At 49.7% G+C, this 12,926-nt stretch overlaps 1 protein-coding gene across 2 annotated transcripts in view; it reads right to left on the bottom strand.

Moving 5' to 3' along the window:
- Window positions 1-4,420: 4,420 nt before the first annotated feature.
- The window catches only part of LOC310868886 (endoplasmic reticulum membrane sensor NFE2L1-like), a 30,436-nt gene continuing 21,930 nt past the window's right edge, over window positions 4,421-12,926 (bottom strand). The window contains exons 4-12 of one of the 2 annotated variants that reach the window (XM_083779367.1): window positions 10,932-11,147; window positions 10,626-10,773; window positions 9,515-9,839; window positions 8,760-8,895; window positions 8,492-8,711; window positions 7,296-7,570; window positions 6,260-6,373; window positions 5,342-5,553; window positions 4,421-5,203 (exon numbers count right to left, since the gene is read on the bottom strand). In XM_083779367.1, the coding sequence (XP_083635493.1) occupies window positions 4,804-5,203; window positions 5,342-5,553; window positions 6,260-6,373; window positions 7,296-7,570; window positions 8,492-8,711; window positions 8,760-8,895; window positions 9,515-9,839; window positions 10,626-10,773; window positions 10,932-11,147 (2,046 nt within the window). In that variant the 3' untranslated portion in view covers window positions 4,421-4,803. Of the gene's footprint in view, window positions 5,204-5,341; window positions 5,554-6,259; window positions 6,374-7,295; window positions 7,571-8,491; window positions 8,896-9,514; window positions 9,840-10,625; window positions 10,774-10,931; window positions 11,148-12,926 lie in introns of both variants that reach the window. The other variant, XM_083779366.1, reaches the window with a different exon arrangement.

Raw genomic sequence — 12,926 nt, 5'->3', positions numbered from 1 at the left:
ACACCATGCATAGACTTGTTGGTGTACTGTAGGCTACTGCGCAATGTCATTTGGCCTTGGTCCTTATTGGTAGGTTAATATCCACAGTTTTATCTGTAGCGTCCACAATTAACCTATTGTTCAAGCTTCGCACTCGGCACCAATACAAATGAAATCACCAGTCCGCACTGGACTAGTAGGCTGATATATTTATTTTTGGATGCAGCAGAGCCTTTGCTCGCTGCAGTTGATGCAACATATGATAAGTTCTTAACAGTGATATATAAACAATCGGATTGATATCTATGTAGTTTCCATGCAGGCTCAAGCTGCATTTCTCTAGTAAAAAATATATGCGCTAATAAGTGCTGACATCATCGTGTCTCAAAAGCTCCGTTTCACATGACTACACAGATCCACTGTTCCGATATTCTTCACTTATTAATCAGTTTCCAAAAACCTCCGTTTAGTGTGCCGGCAATGGCGGTTGCGTGTGGCTGAAAGGCCCAAACGCGCGTTTTGCAAAAGATCCATATACGTGTCACGTGTGGCCTGGGCCTTAATGTCATCAAATGGTGGTCCATCAATAAATAATGTACCATGATACAAAAAGGTTTGAAACCCACTGATTTAATAGGATTTATAATGTATAGTTGGAGGGTATAAATGTGAAGATACTCTAGTCTGTACTGTATCCTACACTGTAGGTTTGTTGGTTTACTGTTGTGTGAAAACTGATGTCGAAATTTACAAAATGTCTTCTAAATCCTGACAGTTTTCTGAAATACTTTCTGTATCGGTGTCGCCAAGGACCCCCAGAGTTATCTGTATTTGGCCGTGGACCCCCGTCGGCCAAAGACCCCCATCTCCCATCTGTTGTTCCAGGGACCCCCCTAGAAGCAAAGACTTGAAACGTTCGCTCTGAAAGAATATATATTCAATGATTTGCGGCACATTTTCACGATTTTTCGTGCCGCGCTACGAGCTTGTAGATCTGCTATTTTTCAATAGCTAAAGTACAACATGATAATTAGATAATCCTCTCTTTGAAAACCATTTATCTGAACAACGTCATATGAACAGTGATGTAAGGAAAACGATCTTAGAGATGAGCTGGAGTCTGAAGAGTTTTAAAAATATTGACTCGGACAAAACAGGAATATTAAGTCACATTATTATTCATTTATTTACATTCCCTGTACATCCAAAACAGTCCACAGTTCTCGATCACCAGCGAGTGCGTTTTGACTGATCCACATTTCAAAACATTTTCTATTAATAATAATAATGGATTTGATTTATAACGCACTTTACATTCGTAAGTGCTACAACAGTGAATAAAAGCAAAGAAACAACACACCATTAACATCTAAAAGAACAGGATTAACCCCATTTAGACCTGAGGTCGATTTCTACAAAATGTCTTCTGAAGAATGACAGTTTTCTGATAATCCCATGTTTCTATGTCAGTCGTTCTCAAACATTTTCATATCAAGGACTCTCCAAAAAATATCTGTATTTGCCCGCCGACCCCCATCTGAAAATATGTTCCTGGGACCCCCGGCCCAGAAGCAAAGATTTGAGTTAATAACGTTAACATATATTAACGTTAATATATATTCAAAGATTTGCGCCACATTTTCACGATTTTCCAAAAAAAAATTGCAGATCTACAAGCTTGTAGATCTGCTATTGCCTATTTTTCCGCATTTGGCCTGTTTTCTTGAATGTCCTTGTTTATAAACCAATAATACACTTCAATATAGACTTTGATCAAATAACACTCAGAAACCATGTGTACATTTTGAGAAACACATTGGAGTGCATTGTACCAGAGACGTGCACACATAGACATCAAAGGGGGCTTCATCCCCTGCCCTTTAAGCCGTCTGTAAAACAACTGCCCTCTCCAGACCAACGAATGCAGCATTTACTACATGGTGAAAGAAATGCAAAATGCCCTCCTCTCCTTTCCATGCCATACCGGAAGGAAGGCAGCATTCAGGAGAATTGTTTTTCTTTTCTCCAAAGTCTCCTGAACTAATTTCTTTAGAAATCCATGTCGTTACACACTGCATCTCCACTAGATAAAGAGTGCAGTGTTGCGCCCCGAAAATAGCTGATCTGCAAGCTCACAGCGTGGCGCGTTGTGAGCTTGTAGATCTGCTAGTTTTGGGGCAAAAGTGCCCTCCTATGGGATTTCAGCACTGGCCTGCCTCTCTAACACTGCACGTCCCTGCTGGTTCTTAAGGCTCATACATAGTCTGGATTTACGGTGGTGCGGTGACCACCGAACTACAACATGACGTCACGAGCCGCGGTGAAGAGCAAACCACCGCCCCAGCCCTTCTCTCTGTTTTTACTCACCACCGCTCAACGTTTTTTCAGCTCCGGTGGTCAGCTCACCACCGGAGCGGTGGTCACCTCACCACCGAAAATCCAGACTATGAATAGGCCATGAATAAGTCCATGAGCCACAGCTCCAACATTGGAACGTTAATTATTAATTGAGTGTAGCAAAACTATACCTATATTAGATTGTTATCACCATGACACTTCCCCAGTGGAGTACTTACACGAAGACCATGATTTATTGTATTACAAATTTTATGCAAATGAGGCATTATGTAGGAAAATGTGCAACATAATAGATAATATGAAAAGCTGCTACTGTGGAAGGGTTATCATGTATTAATTTACTTATATTGATCCTATATAAACAATTTAATATAGGTCCAGTTTTTCCCACCAATTTTGGAGCTCCAAAAAGAACTGAACTGGTTAGTCTGGCAGAAGTACTAGTGATTCAACTCCTAATCCTTGAGTATAATTGAGTAAAAAGTACAGGCTCTGAAATGTACTCGCAAGTATAAAAGTATTATCTATCCCTCTGGCATTTCATGTTCTGTGCAAACAACAAAACCTTCACTCTATAAGAATAATAATAGTAACATTCTTAGAATACCGTATTAAGCATAAACCTTTTTAACTTTAAACAAAAAAACGAACGAACTCTGATATTTGATCAAAATGTGCCAAATATCAGTTAAATGTCAGCAACAGATTCAACCAGTGGCCTGACGTCGAAATAAAAAAGAAGTCCTCTGAAAGAATATATATTCAAAGATTTGTGCCATATTTTCACGATTAAAAAAAAATAGCAGACCTACAGACCTTGTAGATCTGCTATTTTTCAATAGCTAAAGCATTAGTTAAAACACCAAAAGGGTTATTAATGTGGGTGGAGGAACGTCGGAATCCTCACAGCACAGGAAGTGTGAAGGTTTGTAACCTTTATAAAAAAGAAGAGGTCCATTCTGTTATGCAGAGAACAGCCACAAGGTGGCATATGTTGTCCTTTGTGCTTTGAATGGGATGCCTAACTGTAACAGTCAGTGCCTGCTGGTTTGACGCCGGCTCTGCCCGAGTGCCCTTGAGCAAGACCCTGAACCTTGTGTGTGTGTGTGTGTTTATTTTGCATGGCAGGTTGTCGGTTCTACACCTCCTTGAGCAAGGCACTCATCGTGTGGATTAGCTCTCAGCTCACACTGGCCAATGGGATCCAGCCTCTCAGCTCACTGACCAATGGGATGGATCACGCCTGTTAGCTTGTTGAGTTGTGTGTGTAGCTTCGTAGTTGCAAGTGGGCATGGTCATATGCCTAAACAACAACTTCACGCCTCAAGCGCACAAGACCTGAGGTTCAGAGAGGATTGTGGGAAACGCAGTCGTTGCTTCTTTCCAGTCGAATGAATGCGAGATCAGATCCAGTCCAGTGTCTCAGTGACTCATGATGAAGAGTGGGCGTAGTCTTCCTCGCCAACACTGAAGTCAACCCAGCAGACCACCTACAGCGTAGAGACCATGTTGGGTCAAAATGTCCACCTACAGCGTAGAGACCATGTTGGGTCAAAATGACCACCTACAGCGTAGAGACCATGTTGGGTCAAAATGACCCCACAGCGTAGAGACCATGTTGGGTCAAAATGACCCCACAGCGTAGAGACCATGTTGGGTCAAAATGACCCCACAGCGTAGAGACCATGTTGGGTCAAAATGACCACCTACAGTGTAGAGACCATGTTGGGTCAAAATGACCACCTACAGCGTAGAGACCATGTTGGGTCAAAATGACCCCCCAGCATAGAGACCATGTTGGGTCAAAATGACCCCACAGCGTAGAGACCATGTTGGGTCAAAATGACCACCTACAGTGTAGAGACCATGTTGGGTCAAAATGACCACCTACAGCATAGATACCATGTTGGGTCAAAATGACCCCCCAGCATAGAGACCATGTTGGGTCAAAATGACCCCCCAGGTTAGAGACCATGTTGGGTCAAAATGACCCCCCAGCTTAGAGACCATTTTGGGTCAAAATGACCCCATAATATGAACTACTTCCATACAGTAGTGTTGTTCTGTGATGTGCAGAGTGTATATGCCTAGAGGCCACGCCTTCCAAGCCTCTGATTGGCTGGTGGCTCTGTCTGTCTGTCTCGAAGCGTCAAAGTTGATTTCCCCAACTTTTCAAGCCTTTTTTGTTGTCGTTAGCTGCCGCTAGACCTGGTGAGAGGCACGTTGGCGCGACAGAGAGAGCTCCATAAACAAAGATGTTTTTCTCCTTCTTCGTCTCTGGAGAAAAAAATAAGCCATTTTAGTGTCAATAAGTCAAAATGTTCGAGTGATAAACTCCGACCTGCTGCTTCTGGTCTCCTAGAGGGGGCGAGGCCACACCTACGTGACATCACACAGGAAGTAAACCGGAGAGACTGCGGATTAGGGTTTGTCCTATCATGTCTTTGTTTAGTTTTTTTATTTTGTTCACTGCTTCCGGTTCCTCCTCTGTTTCCTGCCCGTCTTCCCGTTGTTGTCCTGTGGTGGCGCCACCACCACCACCGACGCCCCCTCCTGGCTGCCGCGGTGTCCGCGACGCGAGGCCACGAGCGACACGCTCCCGTCGGGGCCGAAGTGCAGCTCGCCGGCGCCCCCCAGGGGCCCCGCGGAGGCACTCTGCAGCACTTCCTGGTACAGAGCACCCAGCTGCCGCTTCATTTCCTGCAGGTCGCGCAGCGCTTCCTGCCGGCTGCGCTGGAGGCGGGCCTTGCGGCGACTCAGCAACGTCACTTCCTGCTCCAGGCCCAGCAGCACGTCCAGCTTCCTCTTCCTGCAGTTCTGGGCGGCCATCTTGTTCTTACCGCGCCGACGGATGTCCCTGATGAGGCTATGGGGGGGGGGGGGGGGGAGGGGACCAATCACAGTCAATCATTTTGATTGTAACAACACCTGAGTTGGTGGTCTAATGAATGAGTTTTAGTAACAGCACCTGTGTTGGTGGTCTAATGAGATTTAGTAACAACACCTCAGTTGGTGGTCGTCGAGGCGATATTGCGCCAGCAGCTCGTTAAAGTCGTCCACCGGCAGGTTAACGATGTGGTCGTTGGAGAACGGGATGCGCAGGAGGCGAGCGCGCCGCTCGTCCACGCTCCACTGCCGTCTGGAGTGGGCGTGGCCTCGGTGAGGGGGGGCGGGTCTGTGGCGTTTGGCGTCAGTGGTGGGCGGGGCCTCTCCAGGCTGGTTGTAGGTGTGGTGGGGGAAGAAAAAGTACTCCGTTTTTACTGAAGTAAAAGTATCAGTACTGCGTCACAGAAATACAGTGGCGTGCACAGATAGACACTAGGGGGTGCTACATCACCACCTGCCCTTGCCCTCTGTACAGCAATGTGCCCTTTTGAACCCCCCAGTGATTTGGAAAACCCCCGGTCCGCCCCGGTAACAAGATGTGCACTACAGTGGGGGGGACACGCAACAGGCCAACAGCACACACACCAAGGCCCGCCTCCGCTCGATCATGATTGGCGGAAGGCCCCTCTCTATCCTGATTGGATGAAGGCTGGGCCACCTATAGCCAAAACCTAAAACTATGGTTTTTTGACCCCCAGGGGTTAACTGGGGACAGGGAGGAACTCCTTATATGGTCAGCACACTCTATAGTAGGGAGGATTATCAAAACAAAACAAGATGTGATTTTCGAATTAAGTAAAATCACTGAATATACCTTTAATGGCATTTCTATTTCTGGGACCCACATTTATGTTGTAAAATCAATGTTAATTTAACTCTGAGATTTGTACATTCTCAGAGTTACAGACCCATAAGGGTCCATTTGGTTGCAAACTATCATTTTGCTGGGGACCCCCTGGAACTCCCTCAAGGACCCCTGGGGGTCCCCTGACCCCACTTTGGGAACCACTGAATTAAAGTACTTTACGTCACTTACGTTGCCCGGCTGGTTGTAGGTGTGGTCGTGTCCGACGCGCTCCAACCAATCGAACGGGTTCTTGGCCACATGTGACCAATAAGCTCCTCCTCCTCCTATGGCTCCCAGCTCCACCTACGGGAAAATATATAATACAATATCACAATATCTTTATTGTCTCCACCAGCCGAAGGCATGGGGAGAGTATGTTTTGCACTCCGTCCGTCCGTCCGTGTGTCCGTGTGTCCGTCCGTCCGTGACCAGCTAATCTCAGCCACCGTTAACCCGGTCGATGCCAAATTTTGCACACACACTCCCTGGATGCCAACCATGAACCTCTGCCCCAAACTTTCCAGAACGGCCTGTTATAGCGCCACCAGGAGGCCGCTTTGTGCAAAACAAGTTTTTGCACAGTACACCTACAGATTTTCAGGGTTATTAAGTTACTTAACACTACAACGTAAGAGAGGAGTAACAGAACATTTAGGTACACCAAAATACTTATTAAAACTCATTGACCGCCATCTAGTGTCCTGCGTTGATCCTGCCTCTAGCTGCCGCTGATTGGCCAGGCCGTTTGGTGGCCGGAGCATCCAGTCTGCCTGAGAGTTCCCAGATGGGAGCAGGAGGGGGGGAACCCAGTGTACTCTCTGCTGCCCCATCTGGCGGAGTCAGGTTACCCCGGAAATGCTTGCCAGTGTGGAACTATAGTGGCCCTCTGGAGTGAGTGTGGAACTATAGTGGCCCTCTGGAGTGAGTGTGTAACTATAGTGGCCCTCTGGATTGAGTGTGGAACTATAGTGGCCCTCTGGAGTGAGTGTGGAACTATAGTGGCCCTCTGGATTGAGTGTGGAACTATAGTGGCCCTCTGGAGTGAGTGTGGAACTATAGTGGCCCCCTGGAGTGAGTGTGGAACTATAGTGGCCCTCTCCATCGTCAAAGTTGCCCACCCCTGAATTAAGGTATAGAACTCCATTCACTACACCACAATACCATATATCATGGAGACATTTTATCACCGTACCCTATTCCTCACCACATCATCGCCCATCCTTACCTCTTCCTCTTCCTTCTTTATCCTCGCGGCCAAGCCCCTCCCCTCCTCCTCTGATTGGCCCGAGGATGTGTAGGTCACGCCCCTCCCCTCCTCCTCCTCTGATTGGCCCGAGGAGGCGTAGGTCACGCCCCTCCCCTCCTCTTCCTCCTCTGATTGGCCCGAGGAGGAGAAGGAGGCGGAGCTTGAGGAGGAGGAGTAGCAGGAGGTCTCGGAGGCGCAGGGAGACGCACGGCTGAAGTCTAGAGAGAGACCAGAGTCTGACTCGCCCTCCACACCTAGAGAGAGAGAGAGAGACATTAGAGATGCATGGGGAGAGAGAGAGAGAAAGACCAGAGTTTGACTCACCCTCCACACCTAGAGAGAGAGAGAGAGAGACATTAGAGATGCATGGGGAGAGAGAGAGAGAGACCAGAGTCTGACTCGCCCTCCACACCTAGAGAGAGAGAGAGAGAGACATTAGAGATGCATGGGGAGAGAGAGAGAGAGAGAGACATTAGATGCATGGGGAGAGAGAGAGAGACATTAGAGATGCATGGGGAGAGAGAGAGAGAGAGACATTAGAGATGCACGGGGGAGAGAGAGAGATACATTAGAGATCCATGGGGGAGAGAGAGAGAGAGAGAGAGAGAGACATTAGAGATGCACGGGGGAGAGAGAGAGATACATTAGAGATCCATGGGGGAGAGAGAGAGAGAGAGAGACATTAGAGATGCATGGGGAGAGAGAGAGAGAGAGAGAGAGATACATTAGAGATGCATGGGGAGAGAGAGAGAGAGAGAGAGAGACATTAAAGATGCATGGGGAGAGAGAGAGAGAGACATTCGAGATGCATGGGTAGAGAGAGAGAGAGAGAGAGAGACATTAGAGATGCATGGGGAGAGAGATAGAGAGACATTAGAGATGCATGGGGAGAAAGAGAGAGAGACATTAGAGATGCATTGGGAGAGAGAGAGAGAGAGAGAGACATTAGAGATGCATTGGGAGAGAGAGAGAGAGAGAGAGACATTAGAGATGCATGGGGAGAGAGAGAGAGAGACATTAGAGATGCATGGGGAGAGGGGAAAAGGAGCCGACCAAGTATACAGAGCCCTGTGGGAGGACCGTTCAACTGAGAGAGACAGGCTCCTCCCCCTTACCTTGCTGCTAATGGTTGCTATGGTAACCATGGTCGTTGTCCTCTGGCTCCTCCCCCTTACCTTGCTGCTGATGGTTGCTATGGTAACCAGGGTCGTTGTCCTCTTCCTCCATGAAGAACAAGTCGTCGTCATAGCGACCAGAATCCAGCCGCTGTGATTGGACAGTCTCTGGATCGATGTTCGACTCCACCCCCTCCACCGAGGTGGGCGTGGTTCCGGGGTCATCCTCCCCCTCTTCCAGAGCCAGATCCAGCAGGCTGATCCCATCCAAGATGGCCGCCTCCTCCTCGTCCAAGATGGCCTCCTCCTCGTCCAAGATGGCCGCCACCTCCTCATCCAAGATGGCCGCCTCCTCCTCGTCCAAGATGGCCACCTCCTCCTCATCCAAGATGGCCGCCTCGTCCAAGATGGCCGCCTCCTGCAGCTGGTCGCCTAGCGGGCTGGGGAGCTCCTCCTCCGCCTCACTGTTGTCAACGAGGAAGAGACCAAGGGTCAAAGGTAGAGCTTGTGTTTGTTGATGACATATATATATATATATATATATATATATATATAGCATTATATATTCTATGCTCTTTCTATGCGATATTCTATGCTCTGTTGATGAATTGATAACATATGAGAGGCTAGCAGTGCTAATAACAGGAGAGGCTTGCAATGCTAATAACAGGAGAGGCTAGCAGTGCTAATAACATAGTAGAGGCTAGCAGTGCTAATAACATAGGAGAGGCTAGCAGTGCTAATAACATAGGAGAGGCTAGCAATGCTAATAACAGGAGAGGCTAGCAGTGCTAATAACAGGAGAGGCTAGCAGTGCTAATAACAGGAGAGGCTAGGAGTGCTAATAACAGGAGAGGCTAGCAGTGCTAATAACAGGAGAGGCTAGCAGTGCTAATAACAGGAGAGGCTAGCAGTGCTAATAACAGGAGAGGCTAGCAGTGCTAATAACATAGGAGAGACTAGCAGTGCTAATAACATAGGAGAGGCTAGCAGTGCTAATAACATAGGAGAGGCTAGCGCCGCTCAATAACACATGTCAGAAACAGAATACCAGTAAACGAAAATGTAAAAACTATTAAATACCTTAGCGGAGTCTGGGGACCGGTGTCCATGGGGTCTCCTTCACCAGGGACCCCCGGGCTCAGCAGATCCATGCTAAAGGGGTCCAGAGCTAGATTGAAGCCGCGTGCGGGGTCCTCCTGATCGTCCTCGAGCAGAGACAGGTGGTCCGAGGGCGGACACTGCAGTGAGGGATCCTGGACCACATACCAGAGGAGGGGAGGTGGGGGTGGGGTGGAGCCGGGGGGGTCCCAGAGGATTTGGGGGGGTGGGGTGGAGCCGGGGCGGTCCAGCTGGTCACTCGGGGTCAGGGACATCAGGGACGGAGGAGGGTCCGGGGCCAAAACGTCTGAGAGGGAAACACGACAACAGAACCAACGTGATGTCAAGGGCTCTGTTCCTCTGTTGACCACCGCTTCACTCCATCTTAGCCCCGTATCCCCTCCCCTAGCCTCCCTGACCTTACAGCCTCGTAGCCCCTCCCCTAGCCTCCCTGACCTTACAGCCTCGTAGCCCCTCCCCTAGCCTCCACGACCTTACAGCCCCGTAGCCCCTCCCCTAGCCTCCCCGACCTTACAGCCCCGTAGCCCCTCCCCTAGCCTCCACGACCTTACAGCCCCGTAGCCCCTCCCCTAGCCTCCACGACCTTACAGCCCCGTAGCCCCTCCCCTAGCCTCCACGACCTTACAGACCCGTAGCCCCTCCCCTAGCCTCCACGACCTTACAGCCTCATAGCCCCTCCCCTAGCCTCCACGACCTTACAGCCCCGTAGCCCCTCCCCTAGCCTCCACGACCTTACAGCCCCGTAGCCCCTCCCCTAGCCTCCACGACCCTACAGCCTCGTAGCCCCTCCCCTAGCCTCCACGACCTTACAGCCCCGTAGCCCCTCCCCTAGCCTCCACGACCTTACAGACCCGTAGCCCCTCCCCTAGCCTCCACGACCGTACAGCCTCGTAGCCCCTCCCCTAGCCTCCACGACCGTACAGCCACGTAACGTAACACTTTCCCCTATAGCCTCCACAACCTTACAGGCTTAAAGGTTCAACCTATGTAGCTTAGATAGCATTTTATGTAGACAGATGTCGAGGTCGCGGTTTTTCCTCCATCATTGCAAATGGCCGCCGTGGTAATGTACCTCCTCCAGGCCGCTGTAGACTCACGTCCCGACCAATGAGAGCGTCGAGATGGAGGTGCTGGTTGCCATGGTAACCCAGAGCAGCATCAGGACCGCGGTGGTGGTCGCCCGGCAACAGCTGTGTCACTGGACTGTCGACCTCCATGTCCTGAACACGCACACACGCACGCACACACACACACACACACAGACACACACACTGGACTGTCAAACTCCATGTCCTGAACACACAACGGTCACTGATTGATTGGTAAACATCCACACTGTAAAATGTTCAGTGTTAAGACACGAGGCGTACTGACTGACCTCTGTCTCCAGAAGAGACAAGACGTCTTCCCACTGGAGCTCCAGATCACTGGAGGAGACCAGAGGACCACCACGGACCCCCTGGACCCCCACAGACTGAGGCTGGACCCCCGGGGCCCCCTGGACCCCCACAGACTGAGGCAGGAATCCCTGGACCCCCTGGGGGCCCTGGGACTGAGGAGGAGGACCTGGTGTGTCATCTGTCAGCGCTCCGTCCTGTAAGTAAGGAAACACATGTTTATTTAACCACCTAAACCACACAGATAGACTTAAGACTAAGACTTTAAAACAAAAAAAAGATGTTTGACCACTATGGGCCCCGGACCCCCTGTCTGTAGTAACTTTGAGGACCCCCTATGGGTCCCGGACCCCCTGAGGACCCCCTACCCTGAGGACCCCCTGTTTATAGTAACCCTGAGGACCCCCTACCCTGAGGACCCCCTGAGGACCCGGTTTGAGTGAACCAGAATGAACTTGGCTTCAATAAGAGCTGTGTTGTTGTTTATCTCATTGTGTGTCTGTGGACATTCTATTCTTATCCTTTTGTCCTCCGTGAACCCAGACAGACAGACAGACAGGCAGGCAGGCAGGCAGGCAGGCAGGCAGGCAGGCAGGCAGGCAGGCAGGCAGGCAGACAGTGTGAATAGTTGTCCTGTCTGCATTGCAGAGTGTGTCACAGACATTGTCTCACATCCATACATTCCCAGCAGCCTCCAGACATGTTGTTCTGTCTGCCTCCATAATGTTCTAACTTTAGCTGCTACTGTTGGAGGGTCTTATAGCAACCCAGCCACCCCTGGCCCTGTTGGAGGGTCTTATAGCAACCCAGCCACCCCTGGCCCTGTTGGAGGGTCTTATAGCAACCCAGCCACGGCCCCTGGCCCTACACGACCTGCATGGATATTTATATACACAGGTCCATCGCATGTAATTAGAATATTTTGTAAAAGTTAATTTTCTTCCGGAATATATTTCAAAAAGTGAAACTTTCATATATTCTCCATTCATTGTGCATAAAGTGAAGTATTTAAAACTTTTTTTTTTTAATCTGGCGTACAGCTCATGAAAATCAAAAAATCCTATCCCAATGAATTAGAATATTTTACGAGAGTATAGTAATGTATGCAGTTAATACTTGGTCATCAATGGGGCGTGGAGGTGATCAGCCTGTGGCACTGTTGAGGTGTTATGGAAGCCCAGGTTGGCTTTGATAACAGCCCTAAATTAATTTGTATTGTTCAGTCTCATGTCTCACACCTTCCTCTTGACAATACAACCTAGATTCTCTGTGGGGTTCATAGGTCAGGCCAGTTGGCTGGTCAGTTAAGCACAGTAATACCATGGTCAGTACACCAGTTACTAGTAGTTTTGGCTCTGTGCGCAGGTGCCATATATATATATATATATATATATATATATATATATATATATATATATATGAAACTGTTTAGTGCCAGGGAGCCCCAGAAGTGAATAAAGAGAAAAAATAAATCTGTGAGCTTTGAGAGATACGGAAGCTGTGAACTTGTATATCTGTTATATTTTGAATAGGCAGGGTATAAAAAGTGGTTGAAATGATTGTGATGCTTTTTTGCCGGGGACCCCCCCTGGTCCCCACCCTGGGACCCCCCCTGGGGACCCCCTGGGACCCACCATGGGGACCCCCCCTGGGGACCCCCTGGTCCCCACCCTGGGACCCCCCCTGGGGACCCCCTGGGACCCCCCCTGGGGACCCCCTGGGACCCACCATGGGGACCCCCCCTGGAGACCCCCTGGTCCCCACCATGGGGACCCCCCCTGGAGACCCCCCCTGGGGACCCCCTGGGACCCACCATGGGGACCCCCCCTGGAGACCCCCTGGTCCCCACCATGGGGACCCCCCCTGGAGACCCCCTGGTCCCCACCATGGGGACCCCCCCTGGAGACCCCCCCTGGAGACCCCCTGGTCCCCACCATGGGGACCCCCCCTGGAGACCCCCCCTGGAGACCCCCTGG

This window comes from Protomyctophum parallelum (assembly GCF_964188405.1).
Source record: "Protomyctophum parallelum genome assembly, chromosome: 13".
Taxonomy (NCBI): Eukaryota; Metazoa; Chordata; class Actinopteri; order Myctophiformes; family Myctophidae; genus Protomyctophum; species Protomyctophum parallelum.
The sequence above is the reverse complement of the archived record's forward strand: the minus strand, read 5'-3'. Positions and strand labels throughout refer to the sequence as shown.